Below are 17,268 nucleotides of genomic sequence, written 5' to 3'. Positions count from 1 at the left end.
TGTGCCCGGCCACGCGTTGCTGTGGCGAAGTATGGTGGTATGGGAAATAAAGTATTGGGGAATTGGTGGTAGTTAAGGTAAAGGGTAAACGTTTTCCCGTGACATTAAGTCCAGTCATGTCTGACTCTGGGGGTTGGTGCTCATCTCCATTTCTAAGCCGAAGAGCCGGCGTTGTCCGTAGACTCCTCCAAGGTCATGTGGGATGACTGCATGGAGTGGTGTTACCTTCCCGCCGGAGCAGTACCTATTGATGCACTCACATTTGCATGTTTTCAAACTTCTGGGTTGGCAGAAGCTGGGGCTAACAATGAGAGCTCACTCTGGTCCCTCAATTCAAACCTGCGGCCTTTCGGTCCAGAAGTTCAGCAGCTCAGCACTTTAACAGGCTGCGCCATCAGGGGATATTATTTCCTAAAGGTTCTGAATATACAATATTTCTGATTGTTTTTTTGTCTGTTGGAGGCAAGTATGAATGCTGCAATTAGGAAAAATGATTAGGATGTAATGGCCTTGCAGCTTTAAAGCCTGGCTGTTTCCTCCCTGAGAGAATTTTTTGTTGGGAGGTGTTAGCTGGCCCTGATTGTTTCCTGTCTGGAATTCCCTTGTTTTCAGAGTGGTGTTCTTTGTGATATTTTATGTGCTTCTACTGTCTGTGGCCCTGAGAAAACAGAAGATTTGCCAGACTTTGATGATGTGTGGAATTCCCGTTTTCAGAGTGTTGTTCTTTATTTAGTGTTCTGATTTTAGAGATTGTATTGTTCTGTTTTATTATACCACATTATTTTTTATATATTCTGATTTTAGTGTTTTTGAATACTTGGAGCCAGATTGTATTCATTTTCACGGTTGACTGCAACACAATAATAATAATAATAATAATAATAATAATAATAATAATAATAGTAATAATAATGACTTTGGTAATACACAGTGCTTCACTCCCTTCTCAGCTTCCTTTCTGGAAGAATCCTTTCTTGGGAGGTGTTAGCTGGCCCTGATTGTTTCCTGTCAAGGACAGAACGCCACAAGATTCAAAGTAACAGAGTTTATTAGATTACAGAACTCAAAAATGCCCGTAAAACACAAGGGCCAGGCAGTTTTTGCCTTTAGGAGCAAAAAGGGGCAAAAGTAAATGTTCAAAAGATAAACCGGATTAAACCGGAGTTTAATCCGGGTAAAAACAAACTGCTTGCTTCAGCCTGGGTATAAACGAAACGAAAGCCAAGGAACAAAAGATACAAAGAATGCAACTAATTGGCAGCAGATTCCTCTCTGCTGCCAACACTGTGCTTAGAGTAACTTGCGTCGCTCCCCCACACACACAGCAGACAGGATCTCCAACACGAGTAAATCAGCCAAGGATTGTAGCAGTTGAGTAGACCAGTTCCGTTCCGTAGATCAAAGCCAGAAGCAGACGTTTGTAGTTTTTCCAAGTCCAAGAAGGGGGGAAGACAAGCCGTGGTCAGTTCAGTCCGAGTTCTCAAAGCAGGAGATGGCGTCCGTCAAGAAGACGACGGAGGGTCAAGCTAATAAGAGTAAGCACAGGTTTGCACAAACAAATGCCCACACAATCCCTCCCGCCGTCTGACCCTGGATTCCAATCAACTTACGTCACAGCACAGGAAAGCACACAAGTCTTCAGGGAAGCGTCCCACACACACACGGATCCCAAGCGTTTGCCCAGATTACCTTGCCCAACGCAATTTGCAATTGCTCCCAAGCCCCATTTTATGCCAGTTACAAATCTTCATCACTGTCAGCTGTCCTCCTTAACCCGGGCGTTTCCTCATCACTTTCCTCGTCAGAGCTGGAACACCTCTGACTACGCCCAACAGCATCTCCAGCTGTGGATCCCGTCCCATCCCTCCAGCTAAACCATGGGTCTAATCCTGAAGGTCCCCATTCATCTTCTGTCCCATCATGGCCAGTGGCACCCACTTCCTCCCTTACCCGAGTCCAATCCATCTCATCCTCCTCTGAGCTAACCAGCCCCTCCTCCATTCTCTCCGTAAACCCTTCGAAAGACTCCTCGTCAGATGGTGCTGCAAATATGTCTCGCAGTCTTTTTCTCTCTCGCTCCTCGAGAGTATCTGACTCTCGAGGAGTCTTACGCCCACGTCTGTCAGTAACAGAGCCATGAGGCTCAATCATAACACTATCCCCTCTCACAAAGGCCTCCTCCCCCGATGGCGGAGAAGTGGCAGTGATACCCTCCGCTATAGCACCACGACGACTAGAGGTATCAAGTTTCAACAGCGAACGATGAAAGACTGGATGGACCTTTAAACTAGACGGTAAACGCAAACGAAACGCAACAGAAGAAATCTTTTTAACGATAGGAAAGGGACCCAAATACCGAGGCGCAAACTTTCCCCCAGCCTGTTTAATATGTTTGGAAGATAACCACACCAAATCCCCTTCTTCCAACTCCTCCCCTGCCTGCCTGTGGCGGTCAGCCTGAGTCTTCTGCGTTGCCTTAGCTTCCAACAGTAAGCGACGGGCAACATCATGCAATGCAGCCATTTCCGAAGAGCGGTACACAGGGTCCGAAGAGACCACATTGGTCGACGGCGCCACACCTCCCCGTGGGTGAAAACCATAAGTTAGCTCAAATGGCGTATGCTGACTAGACGTGTGCACCGCATTGTTGTAAGCAAATTCCGCCACCGGTAACCACTTTACCCAAGCCGTGGGTTGATCTAAACAAAAACAACGTAGATACTGCTCTAAGAGCCCATTAACCCGTTCCGACTGTCCATCCGTTTGCGGATGGAAAGCTGAAGACACGTTTAACTTAGTCCCCAAACACTCATGGAAGTGTTTCCAAAAGCGTGACACAAATTGCGGAGCCCTATCTGAAATAATCACCTCGGGTGCTCCGTGCAAACGATAGATGTGCTTTGTAAATAGTAAGGCCAACGTAGGGGCCGCCGGAATGGTTGAACAAGGAATAAAATGAGCCAGTTTACTAAATAAATCCACCACCACCCAAATACAAGTATAACCCCCAGACTTAGGCAAATCTGAAATAAAATCCATGGAAATGATTTGCCATGGCCTCTCCGGAACAGGTAAAGACGATAACAACCCTCTAGGGCGCCCAACAGGCGTCTTACTCTGCTGACAAACGGCGCAGCTGTCACAAAAGCGCAGAATGTCTTGCCGCATCTTTGGCCACCAGTAGCTCCTGGTGATAAGCTGTACGGTCTTGAACCTGCCAAAGTGCCCAGCCATGGGTTCGTCATGGTGGGCTCTAATCACCTCCAACCTGAGGGTCCCTACTGGTACGTAAACCTGCCCCCTACGCACCAATACCCCGTCTTGATCCTGGAGATGCGGCAGTATGGTACGGTTACCTGCAGAGAGCAGCATCAGTTGCTCCTGAGTCCACACATCATCCTTCTGAGCCTCAAGGATCTGGTCATGTAACCCAAGCTCATTATCTACAACACACAGAGAGGCAGTAGGCAAGATGGTCTGACATACTACCTGCTCATTGGTCTTAAATTCCGGCTTGCGGGATAAAGCATCGGCCCGCAAGTTTGCCTTCCCCTCCACGAACTGCACCTTGAAGTTAAACCTGGAGAAAAACAAAGCCCAGCGGATTTGACGCTGGTTTAACTTCTTTGCTGTTTGCAAGTGCTCTAAGTTCTTGTGATCAGATCTGACCACGATCTGGTGCCGTGCCCCTTCAAGCCAGTGCCGCCACACCTCAAACGCCACCTTAATCGCCAACAACTCCTTCTCCCATATGGTATAGTTCTGCTCGAAGGGTGTTAGTTGCCGCGAGTAAAATCCACAGGGACGCAAGGTCCCTGAGGAATCCTTCTGAGACAATACAGCCCCCAACGCGTAGCTAGAAGCGTCCGCTTCTACCACGAACGGTCTGTCAACATCAGGATGGGTTAGTATGTTGTCCGATTGAAAACTAGACTTTAGTTGTAGAAACGCCTCGTGAGCTTCCCGCCCCCACACAAATGGCTGTTTCTTGCGCAGAAGCTGCGTCAAAGGTACCGTGAGCTTTGCAAAATTCGGAATAAACTCCCGGTAGTAATTAGCGAAACCCAAGAACCTTTGTACATCCTTCTTAGTCTTCAGCTCCTGCCATGAGTTGACGGCGTCAACCTTATGTGGGTCCATTTTAAGTTCCCTACCTGACACTACATGACCTAGGAACTCCACTTCAGGCACATGAAAGACGCACTTGGAAGCCTTGGCGAAAAGCCCATTAGCCCGCAGTCGGTGCAGAACCTGCTTGACATGTTGACGATGTTCTTTCTCGTCCTTAGAAAAAATCAAGATATCATCCAAATAAATCACTAAAAATTGGTCAATTAGGTCCCTGAACACATCGTTCATGAACCTCTGGAATACCGCAGGAGCATTACAAAGCCCAAAAGGCATGACTCGGAACTCGTGGCATCCGAAACACGTGTTAAATGCCGTCTTCCATTCATCCCCTTCCCGTATACGGATTAAGTTATAGGCCCCCCGCAGGTCAAGCTTGGTAAAGACCTTAGCCCCTTGCACCCTTGATAACAGTTCCGAGATTAAAGGGAGCGGGTACCTATCCCGAATGGTGTATTTGTTTAGGATCCGATAGTCACAGACCAGCCTAAGTTCCCCAGTCTTTTTGGCTACAAAGAATACTGGTGCCGCAGTTGGAGAACTAGATGGGCGAATAAACCCCTTGGCTAAATTTTCATCTAGAAACTCCCGCAAAGCTTGCCTTTCCGGTACAGTCAAGGCATACAGCCTCCCTGCTGGCAGTTTCGCACCTTCTGCCAACTTGATGGCGCAATCATATGGCCTGTGCGGTGGTAATTTGTCCGCTTCTCTTTTACAAAATACATCAGAGAACTCCCCATACTCAGCAGGCACTCCCTCCATATCAGAATGAGTAACATTTAGAGTGCAACAGTCCTGCCTCTTTAAGATCACTTTACGTGTTGCCCAATCTACTTGTGGGTTTACTACAGCTAGCCAATCCATCCCCAGGATCACATCATATCTAGGCAAGCTCGTAATATCCCACACAAACGTTCCCGTTACTCCCTGCACCTCCCACGTTACTGCTGAGGTTTCATGGTTAACCACCCCAGTCTCCAGCAGTCTCCCATCTGCTCCTTCCACCCACACGTCGCATGCCTTGCGCACTCTAGGAATGCCATGCTTCTTAGCAAACTCAATATCTACATAGGAGACCGTAGCCCCTGAGTCCAGCAGTGCCAAAGTAGAAACAAGTTCCCTTCCCCCAACAGATAATGTAATGGGTACGAAAACATGCTTCCTCCCCTCAGTTGACTGCTTGAGGAGCCCTAGTGCGTTGGACTCACGTCGCACTAGGGCTGGCCTTTTCCCGAAAGCTGGGAAGGTTTCACATTACAATTTTTGGCAAAATGCCCAGCCTTCCCACAGTACAAACACAAGCCCAGCTGCCTCCTACGGCTCTTTTCCTCTGTAGACATCTTTTTAAAGACCCCAAGCTCCATGGGCTCTTCCCCCATCACCACAGGTGCCCTGGTTACATGCATGGGTGGCGCACACATTACTTTTGAGTGTTTACGAGCCTCGAACCTTGCGTCTAAACGCAGCACCTTAGCTACTAAGGCGTCCCAGCTTTCAGCCGGCTCCAAGCGTGCTAATTCATCCTGGAGCATATCACTTAACCCGGCAGTAAATAAAAGCATGAATGCATTTTCCCCCCAATCCAGCTGGTGGCGATACAGGTTAAACTTATTTAAGTAATCCAAAACAGTCCCCTTTCCCTGTTTCAACCGATACAGAGCCCACCCAGCGTTCTCCGTGCGGAGAGGATCCCCAAAAGTATCAGTTAACAACTTTTTGAAATTATTCAAATTGTCCTTGACTGGGTCATTTCCCAAAATTAAATTAGTGGCCCATTGTCCTGCGGGACCGGTCAACAAACTCAAAATAAAGGCCACCTTGCTAGTGTCTGTAGGAAAAGCATGAGCACTGAGCTGAGAAAAATAAAGCTCCACTTGTGCCAAAAAGGTTGGCAACTTGCACCTGGTTCCGTCAAAGCGTTCAGGAGTCAAAACATGTCCTTTCACAGCCTGAGCTGTTTGGCTAACGGTAAAAGCCGTTTGCAATTGGTCTACTTTGGCCCTTAACTCATCCATCGTCTTCCTGACGGGTTTATTGCTGCAATAAACTTTTTATGGGCGTTGGGCAATCTGTCAAGGACAGAACGCCACAAGATTCAAAGTAACAGAGTTTATTAGATTACAGAACTCAAAAATGCCCGTAAAACACAAGGGCCAGGCAGTTTTTGCCTTTAGGAGCAAAAAGGGGCAAAAGTAAATGTTCAAAAGATAAACCGGATTAAACCGGAGTTTAATCCGGGTAAAAACAAACTGCTTGCTTCAGCCTGGGTATAAACGAAACGAAAGCCAAGGAACAAAAGATACAAAGAATGCAACTAATTGGCAGCAGATTCCTCTCTGCTGCCAACACTGTGCTTAGAGTAACTTGCGTCGCTCCCCCACACACACAGCAGACAGGATCTCCAACACGAGTAAATCAGCCAAGGATTGTAGCAGTTGAGTAGACCAGTTCCGTTCCGTAGATCAAAGCCAGAAGCAGACGTTTGTAGTTTTTCCAAGTCCAAGAAGGGGGGAAGACAAGCCGTGGTCAGTTCAGTCCGAGTTCTCAAAGCAGGAGATGGCGTCCGTCAAGAAGACGACGGAGGGTCAAGCTAATAAGAGTAAGCACAGGTTTGCACAAACAAATGCCCACACAATCCCTCCCGCCGTCTGACCCTGGATTCCAATCAACTTACGTCACAGCACAGGAAAGCACACAAGTCTTCAGGGAAGCGTCCCACACACACACGGATCCCAAGCGTTTGCCCAGATTACCTTGCCCAACGCAATTTGCAATTGCTCCCAAGCCCCATTTTATGCCAGTTACAAATCTTCATCACTGTCAGCTGTCCTCCTTAACCCGGGCGTTTCCTCATCACTTTCCTCGTCAGAGCTGGAACACCTCTGACTACGCCCAACAGCATCTCCAGCTGTGGATCCCGTCCCATCCCTCCAGCTAAACCATGGGTCTAATCCTGAAGGTCCCCATTCATCTTCTGTCCCATCATGGCCAGTGGCACCCACTTCCTCCCTTACCCGAGTCCAATCCATCTCATCCTCCTCTGAGCTAACCAGCCCCTCCTCCATTCTCTCCGTAAACCCTTCGAAAGACTCCTCGTCAGATGGTGCTGCAAATATGTCTCGCAGTCTTTTTCTCTCTCGCTCCTCGAGAGTATCTGACTCTCGAGGAGTCTTACGCCCACGTCTGTCAGTAACAGAGCCATGAGGCTCAATCATAACATTTCCTTTGTGGAATTTCCAATTTCCCTCCTTTCAGAGTGTTGCTCTTTATTTACTGTCCTGGTTTTAGAGATTATATTGTTTTACATTATTCTATTTCAGTAATTATTTCATATTAAAGTAGAATTTCACTTATCCAACATTCGCTTATACAATGTTCTGGATTATCCAACACAGTCTGTCTTTTCGTAATCAATATTTTTGTAGTCAGTGTTTTAAATTCATTGTGATATTTTAGTGGTAAATTTGTAAATACAGTACAGTAGAGTCTCACTTATCCAACATAAACGGGCCGGCAGAATGTTGGATAAGCAAATATGTTGGATAATAAGTAGGGATTAAGGAAAAGCCTATTAAACATCAAATTAGGTTATGATTTTACAAATTAAGCACCAAAACATCATGTTATACAACAAATTTGACAGAAAAAGTAGTTCAATACGCAGTAATGCTATGTAGTAATTACTGTATTTATGAATTTAGCACAAAAATATCACGATATATTGAAAACATTGACTACAAAAATGCGTTGGATAATCCAGAACGTTGGATAAGTGAGACTCTACTGTAATTACTACATAGCATTACTGCGCATGCAACTACTTTTTGTGTAAATTTGTTGTATAATATGATGTTTTGGTGCTTAATTTGTATAACGATTACCTAATTTGATGTTTAATCGACTTTTCCTGAATCCCTTCTTATTATCCAACATATTCACTTATCCAACGTTCTGCCGGCCTGTTTATGTTGGATAAGTGAGACTTACTGTATATTGATAATCTTATATTACCTGCTTAGAACTGGATTATATGAGTCCCCTTCTTCACAGCTATATAAAATGCACACTGAAGTGGATTATATGGTAGTGTGGAGTCAAGATAATCCAGTGCAAAGCAGATAATATAAGATTATAAATGGATTATATAGCTGTGTGGAAGGGCCTTGAGTCTACACTGCCATATAATCCAGTGCAAATTAGATAATCTGTGGAAGAGGGCAGAGGCCTAAGTCTGCCTGTCCCCCAGGCTGAGCTGGTTGCTAGGAGACCAAGTGGGCAGAGATTAGTCCTCTAACTGGCAGCAATTGGATAAAAACAATTATTCCTTTCCCTCTAATTAGGACTTTATTTTTCTTTTCTTTTTGTTGTATCAACCTAGAGGCGTGGATGATGGGTTGTGTTGTCAAATTTTGAGGTTGGGGGGCCTGTAGTTTTGTTGTTTTGCTGTTTGCCATGATGCCATCACTCATTTATATATATAGATTATAGAATGGAGGTTTTTGTCTCCCTATCACCTAGTTTGCTCCTGCTGGATTCTGGGAAATGTAGTTTAGGGCAGGGCCTTTGGAATTCTCAGCTAGAGAGGTCCTCGGCTCCCCTAAACTACATTTCCCATGAACAAACCAGGCAACAGAGAGATGAAAGCCTCCATTCTATGGGATCTTGTTCTTGAGCAGGGCTGTTGATGACAAAGTCATCATGGGCCCAAGTTAACTTGTTGCCTATTAGCTACATGGATTGAAATCCTCTTGGTCAGTCCCAGCTATATAAGTCAACATGTTTTTTTGGTTTTGCTTATTCATTCAGTCACTTCCAACTCTTCATGACCTCATGGACCAGCCAACCCCATCTCGTCCAAGGTCAAGTCGGTCACTTCAAGGATACCATGTAGATCAACCCAATTGATTCAACTGGTCTACTTCATTAAGTCAAGTTTGATTTATGGCTTCTTTATGAATGAGAATTCTTTTTTCAATAGCTCTGCTCAGGTGTTGTAAACTCAGGACTATGACTTCCTCAAGAAGTATAGATCTACTCTAGTCAGGACTAAATAGGATTTATTTAGGTCATAAACTGTACTAACCACATTGCAGAATAGCAGGAAATAGCACAAAAATTGGCAAAATGTTGTATGTTGTAAAGCATTGATTCCCAACCTTAGGTCCTCCAGGTGTTTTGGAATCCAGTTCCCACAATTCCTAACAGCCTGTAAAATGTTGGGGTTTCTGGGAGGTGAAGTCCAAATCAGCTGGAGGACCACAATTATAAAGTAACTGAATATTCAGATTGGCCAAACCTTGACTAAATCTTTGTGTCACTCCTCTTGGAAACAGTTGCTGCCAATAAGAAATCATTGAGGAGGTGGGTGCTTTGCTGTTTCTTTAACAGCAAAGGAAGTATTTTTAGAACACTGATGCTCCATATAATAGGTAATTCATAAATATGTAGAGGCACATACTTAGAGTAGACTTGGATCTGCTGGTTCTTATAGCCTTTTGGTCCCTATGAATCACAAGATTCCATTTGTTCATGTGTCCCAAATGTAAAGATTTTTAAAGATAAGATTGGAAAGGAACAGACTGCCAATATGTTAAGAAAGTGATTACCTAGAAAGGAAAAGATAGCTACCAGTGCAATGTCTTGCCCATAGTTCCTTCTCTTCGTTTTAATGACACCAGAAAGATGTTTAAGTGCAGAGTTACAGTTGACCTCTGTGAGTTCAAGCAGATTGATCACTGATGGATTTTCAGAAGCTCTGCAGTTCATGTTGTCAGCATTCCTGAGTGTCCTTGATGAAGAATTTGTGTATTTCCGCAGAAAGGATGCTAGATCATAAAGTTGGCATGTGCAATTCCACCAATTCTGGTCCAAATTTAAAAGATTTAATTCAGAGAGTGGGGAGAATGCATCAGGAATAACAGCTAGCCTGTTTCTAGACAGGTCTATTTCCATCAGTTGGCTGAGACCATGGAAGGTTCTCTTCTCAATGGAATTAATGAAATTGTTTGATAAATCCAGGATCCTGAGCTTGCCAAGGTTTGCCATCTTAAAGCTATCACCCATTATACTAGTAAGCTGATTTCCATTTAAACTGAGTCTAATAAGATATTTCATGTTCTTGAACCAGATACCATGGATGCTATTCAAAATATTATTGCTTAGTACCAGTACTTGAAGATTCTGAAGTTCATGAAATGTGCTATATGTGATAGAAGAGCTTGATATCTGATTCTGATCCAGAAATAAAGTCTTCAGTGTCCGAAGTCCAAGAAAGGCATCATCTCTGATTGTTGTAATCCCATTAGCACTGAGTCTTAGTAAAGTTGCATTTAGCAGGAATGATAGGTTAAAACCTTCTACTGAAGTGATGTTTCCATCCATTATAATTAAAGCCTTGGTAGATGCAGGAACAGCTGTATGAAAGGAATAGAAAAGCAAGTATCAACATAGATACATACCTAAATACATTAATGCTGGTCAAAAAATGTCCTTTTTTGATTTGCTAAAATGTATATTGTATTGTATTGAGGCATTTAATGTTTGCCTTTTTTTTTTGTTGGAATCCACCCTGAGTCCCCTCAGGGAGATAGGGCGGAATACATCGTATTATTATTATTATTGTGTTGTCGAAGGCTTTCATGGCCGGGATCACAGGGTTGTTGTATGTCTTTCGGGCTGTGTGGCCATGTTCCAGAAGCATTCTCTCCTGACGTTTCGCCCACATCTATGGCAGGCATCCTCAGAGGTTGTGAGGTAATTATTATTATTATTATTATTATTATTATTATTATTATTATTTCCTAAACTATAAAATTATCAGTAGGCATTCTTGAGATAATATATTGTTTTGATGAATAACTGAAGTTACAATCCTATACCCAGACACCTAGGAGTAAATCTTACTTAGTTCTGAGCAAACATGTAGCACTGCACTACAAATTCTTCTTACTCATATGGAGCTGAAAAGGGCAAGATATTCCCCATGGTCAGTATGATGAATTCAGTACTTATTGTAGGGCACCAAATTCTTGATAATACTAAGTTATATAACTCTAATGCACATGGTTCCAGATAGAAGACTGAAAATATTCTTGGAAATAGCAATCTTCCAAGCTTTTTACTATTTGTTTATTAATATATTTGCTAACCTGTATTGTATGTATATGTTGATTTGCCAGTTTGACTGTACCTCTTTGGTGTGGGAGATACTATAGACATGATTGTACTGAGCATGTTCAGACTCAAGACTCCATTTTGCATCAGCTGCTGCTTGGACTTCAGTAGAGAAGTATGTTCTTGAACTTCAATGGAAACAGTTCACTTTAGACCTCAGTGAAGGTGGATGCATATATGTATGCATGTATGACAGTGGTTTTCAACCTGTTTGTTCCCAGGTGTTTTGGTCTAAAACTCCCAGAAATCCCAGCCAGTTTACCAGCTGTTAGGGTTTCTGGGAGTTGGAGGCCAAAACATCTGGAGACCCACAGGTTGAAAACCACTGCTTTAGGACTTCAATGGATACAGTGTGACTTTGGGCTTCAGTGAGTACAATTATACTTTGGACTATGGACTATTAAGAATGATACCCTCTGTACTTAACACAAAAAGCTACATCTTATCTATAACAACTTTAATAAGAAATATGCCTGTATGGTGAATCAATACAAGATGTTTGTGAGTAAACAAGATATGTTATTTTTCAAAGAAGACTTCGTTTTTTTATCTCTGGGTGCAGATTTAAACTAAGAGGATTCAAGGGGGTGTATATGTTTTGGGCAACTGCAACTGTAACTTCAAAGAAACACCTTTAAAACTCTGCTAACTCAATATATTTTGTAGTGACATGTCTTTATCCTTGGCAGTTAAGACATGGTTCCTCAGTTTAACAGTTTGAGTTAACTGTGTGCCATTACATGAATGCTTGTGAATATCACTTGTTCAAAGGGTTGACTTCTAACAAGGTAATGCTTTTCTTGATTAGTGGTTTTCAAAAGATGGTCTCCAGATATTCATGGAGATTCACATTTGCCAAATGGATCATTTTCCCATTTCAATAAGGTTATGATTGCCATTTATTTCCAAAAGGTTTTGTGCCCAGTTATTTCAAAAAAATATAATGTTCAAAAGAATGATCAGAAAAAAGAAAGCAAGTGAAAAAGTTGGCAGTGTCCAGTTTTTGATGTCTCATGATAAGTACTTTTAAAGAGAGTTATCTTTAAGAATAACATTTTCAAAAAAAATTAAATGAATGCAAAAATTAAGTTTGTAATGTTAGCATGAAGCCAGACTTGCAAATTAGCTGTCACGGGTAATGTCCTTTTTTGCTGATTTGCCTTTGTCTTAATTTCTTCAAGAAAAATATGGGTTTGCTATATTATCTGAACTGGATGTAGAGGCTAATGAATCACAAAATAATAGGTCAATTGAGTGGCCTTTTCATAATATCAAACAGTAATAATTCATCGCTAAAAATAAAAGTGGGGAGCAAATAGTAATTAAATCTCTCTACCGCACTGGAAGAAAAAAAAATGACATAAGGACAAGTCTAAGAAGTTAGTCAGAAGGGTATATCTCATTAATCCCAAATCTTAGATCAAGAGGATGTGAAAAATGGATGGAATTTGTGAACAAGGAAATGTACACTTTGTGTTTGAAAAGGCTTGTGCTAGATGGAATTTACTTGTGATGGAAAACTTTTGGCTTGAAGGAAGAACACTGATGAATAACACATCAACCTGAGGTTCTTTTATGGTGAAAGAAAGAAAAATAATTTCTCATGTGACATGCAGGGTACACCAGCTATGATGGGACCTTGCAAAGCATCCTCCACAGTTGGTTTCACTACACGCCTCATGACACATTATTACACAGAGGTGTAGTGGATAGCTCCTCGAGGAAGAACCTTCCCCCATTCCCAGCTGGCACCTTTTTTATTTGTACTTCAGTTCTAAATTTCTAACATTTTAATAGTTTAACATTTTGACATGCTTTGGCTAGTATATTTGAACTGATTTTTTACATTTTTGATTTTATCAATTGCCTGTGTTTTTATATTTATGAAAATGCCCTGGGGCATTGCTACTTGGCAATCAAAATAAATAAATAAATATGAATTATAGATGTCCATTATAAGCCCCACATCTGGCTTCAACTGTGAGTTTGACATGTTTAGTATTAAGCCAGAGAAAAGATAGGCTTCACTCTTTCTACATTCCAATACTTTGGATCCTCTGTATATTAACAAAATCTTATAAAGTAATAACACTTTGATATATATTTGATAAAGGAACAACTCATAAATAAAATCAATTATAGTTATTAAGTTAATAAAATTAAATACAATCCATAAAATTCGCTCTAGATCTGGATTATACTGCTTGCAAAAAACATAGGAATACAGCCCAGAATCAAACATCTATCAGGGCTGACCTGACCATGAGAACTGAGAACAGCAAATATAATAATAATAATAATAATAATAATAATAATAATAATAATAATAATAATAATAATAAATAATGATAATGATATAAAAAACACAATAATCAGTAGATACTTTTTCTGATTATGTGCAGAATCACTGTGGCTTCCACTTGCTGAATATAGGTATCTTTCTTTCTAATCTGGATTAAATCTCCATCAAATTTTCCTTTCCCACGTGCCATGCTCAGGCAGCCATTGGTATAAATTCATCAAACATTTCATAAAACATTCATTCAGTTCTGACATAAATGAACACTTCTCTAGGGTGCTCCAAAATGATATATTTATCCTAGAAACAGGAAGCCATGTGTTTAAACAGATGTCAGGGTTAATGCATTGCTTTAAAAGAAGGTTTGGACTATAATGTTTAAGGCGGACTCCCTCTTTTCTGCTGGGAATAAGAAACAAAACAATTTTTTGCTGAAGCAGGCCAATACGAGATGAGTTTCTTCCATGCTGCTTAGCCACCCAGCCTTCATCGTGATCTGATACACCCCTACTTTTCTCAGAAAGTGCCTCCCATCAGGTATTGGCTACCATTTGAACGACCTCACCAATTTACTAATGTGAATGTTTCTCTTTTCCAGGAGGTCATGTGTTGTTTTCCCTTTACAATATGGATTTTATTTGCCTCCAGCAAATGCAATAAGCTTGACAGGGGGACGGTTTCCTTATTGATGCCTTGGAGGATTTCCCCTGGGTCTCTCATTAATATATTTGAGCCCAGACTCCTGCTGTGAGATGTATTGCTTTTAAGCAGGGTTATCTAGACAGAAAAAGATTATCCTAGCAGCCTGCATATCATACACTTGTGAAAATGACTAGTGGATGGCTATAGCATTAAGTCACTAGCAATTTTTGTTAACATTGAAGTTAGAGATATTATGGCTTAACATGACAATAGAATCATAGAATAGTAGAGTTGGAAGAGACCTCATGGGCCATCCAGTCCAACCCCCTGCCAAGAAGCAGGAAATCACATTCAAAGCACCCCCGACAGATGGCCATCCAGCCTCTGCTTAAAAGCCTCCAAGGAAGGAGCCTCCACCACAGTCCGGGGGAGAGAGTTCCACTGCCGAACAGCCCTCACAGTGAGGAAGTTCTTCCTGATGTTCAATAGTATTATTGTAACACCTGTTGTGCACATTAGCATAGTTGAACTCTTAAATCTATATTAGAACAAGGCAGAATGTTTACCATAGCAAGCTCCAGCTTTATTTATCATACCTATTCTTTCTTAAAACATGAAGTTATGCTCTTTTTCACCAACTCAAGTAATATCGGCATGTGCTCTGTTTATGAACACATAATACTTCATCAAATAAAACAGAAGGCTAGTAACACATAGCACTAGGTTATCTATGTAGAGGAAGATATATTGATATCTGAATCATAGGCCTTGCAATGCCCATAGGTACAGGCTGAAAATGTGCTATTTCCCAATGCAATATTACAGCATACGTGGGGTGAATAAAAGTAATTACCGGTATATATTTGTTTGCTTCTTTATTACAACAGTTTTTGCTGCCATTCAAGGCAGTTTATATAAATAATAAGTAAAAGTTCGCATCATTAAAAAATATAGAAAGATTTTGAAAATTTTAGAACCTTTAAATAGAATTAAAACACATCCACCTAAAAGCAAGTAATGTGTACAATTCCGTGTATTCTGAAAAACCTTTCTCCTATAAACACAGAATTCCCAAAATCTTCCTTGAAGCAAAAGAACAAGAGCTTCACTTGTTGACAGAAGGGCATCATGGAGGGATCAATGCAGCTTCTCTACAGAGGCTATTATTCTGGAGCCTGGAACCAGCTATAAGAAGCCCCTACATTGTGTTTGTTTTCCAAAATGTGGGGCTGGGTGATGATGATCTTGCCCACATGGATCTCATGAGATTCCCAGATTGGAATAATGAGTGGCAGAATGCCTTGATGATAAGGTTCTGAGATTGGGACAAAAAGGTGAGAAGGCAGCTTAATGGGTTTATACTAGGGGTCCCCAAACTTTTAAAACAGGGGGCTAATTCATGATCCCTCAGACCATTGAAGTGCCAGACTATAGTTTTTTTTAAAAAAAAAACTCTGAACAAATTCCTATGCACACTGCACATGCCTTATTTTGAAAGAAAACAACAAAACAGGAACAAATACAGCCTCAATGTTAATAATAATCATAATAAGCATAATAAAGATAATAAAGAAGGTTGGAAAAGAGCCTTTGGGCCATTTAGTCCAACTCCCTTCTACCTTTGTGCACCAAAAGCACAAGCAAAGCACCCCTGACAGATGGCCACCCAGCCTCAATGTTAATAATAATAATAATAATAATAATAATAATAATAATAATAATAATAATAATAATAATAATAAAGAGGGTTGGAAGAGATCCTTTGTGCCATTTAGTCCAGTCCCCTTTTTCCCTTGTGCACCAAAAGCACTAGCAAAGCACCCCTTAATAATTAATTATTAATTAAATAATAATTAAAATACCATAATAAACACTAGCAAAGCTTTGGAAGGTGAGCACCAGGTGAGGGAGGAGGCAGGAAAGGCACATGCAACACGAGTGAGGAGGTGGGAAAGGCACGTGCCTTTCTCTCCTCCCTCCCTCTGTTAACATCTTCTTCAGTGACAACGCCTTTCCCTCCTTCTCCTTCGCACCGCACGCATCTTCCTCGGTGGAGGAGGAGGGAGCCGCCATTGTGTGAGCCAGATAAATGGCTTCGATGGTCTGCATGTGGCCCGCGGGCCATAGTTTGGGGACCCCTGATTTATACCTTACATCACGTCAGGGGCTTTTGTGAGACAATAGTCCCTACCGATTGCTGAAAGTGTGAGTCAGGGAATATATAGTGCTTGTGCATACTTAGTGGGTGAATGGGTAAGGCTTGGGCAAGAGGAATTGGTTTGGTTTGGTTCTTAGGGGAATTCCATAGTTGTAGCTGGGAGACTTTCTTAAGTCATCTATTTGGGTCCCAATGGCAGTTCCATTGTGGGGAGGGTTCTCTAACATGTTTCGAACAGATATACCTAGGAAGATGGTGTGAAAGTGAAAAGTTTTTTTCTTGAATGTTAATAGATAGTCAGAAAAAATGTTTAAGAGGAAGTTTAAGAGCCAGAGAGCTCATAATAATTATCTTGTGCATTGATACTTTCATGCAGTAGATTAAGAGTCGCGACTCGCTGACTACTGTCAATGTAGCAAGAATCACAAACATAGCACCATCTCCCCATGATAAAACAACTCTGTTTACTCTTTTAACCTTTTCAGATGCCCTAGAAGGCATGAGAAGGAAATAGCTTTCCACAGTTTATTTAGTGTGGGATTTTTATTTTGTTTTTTGCAAGATAGCCTTCCTCGGTCCTATTCCCCTTACACAAACCATATCTCAACTTACTTTTACTATCCCATTATATATAACTTGATCCTTGTCTAGGTTTGATGTTTCTCCTCCTTTTACTAATGCTATTTCTTGATGTTCATACTGACCCTTTGTATTTTCTCTGGTCCAAAGCTTAAACTCTTACCTTGAGTTCTGGTCTTGAATTCATAGTTGTTCTGGGCATTACCTTATGAAAATATTTCATTTGAACAACCAGATTTTCTTTCTTTAAAAACACCCTTGATCCCGCAGGATTGAAATTATGAGAAAG

General features: G+C 41.6%; 2 protein-coding genes across 2 annotated transcripts in view; one reads left to right on the top strand and one right to left on the bottom strand.

Moving 5' to 3' along the window:
• The window catches only part of tnni3k (TNNI3 interacting kinase), a 243,372-nt gene that overhangs the window by 190,366 nt on the left and 35,738 nt on the right, over positions 1-17,268 (top strand). The gene's annotated exons all lie outside the window — the stretch shown is intronic.
• LOC134298600 (leucine-rich repeat-containing protein 53-like) lies at positions 9,631-16,315 on the bottom strand. The gene is made up of 2 exons (XM_062979318.1): positions 16,276-16,315; positions 9,631-10,541 (listed from the first exon to the last, which is right to left on the bottom strand). Exons 1-2 carry the CDS (start codon positions 16,313-16,315, stop codon positions 9,631-9,633), a joined length of 951 nt encoding a protein of 316 aa, XP_062835388.1.

The sequence above is a fragment of the Anolis carolinensis genome, chromosome 4, assembly GCF_035594765.1.
Source record: "Anolis carolinensis isolate JA03-04 chromosome 4, rAnoCar3.1.pri, whole genome shotgun sequence".
NCBI classification, from domain to species: Eukaryota; Metazoa; Chordata; class Lepidosauria; order Squamata; family Dactyloidae; genus Anolis; species Anolis carolinensis.
This window is presented reverse-complemented; position numbering and strand designations above follow the sequence as displayed.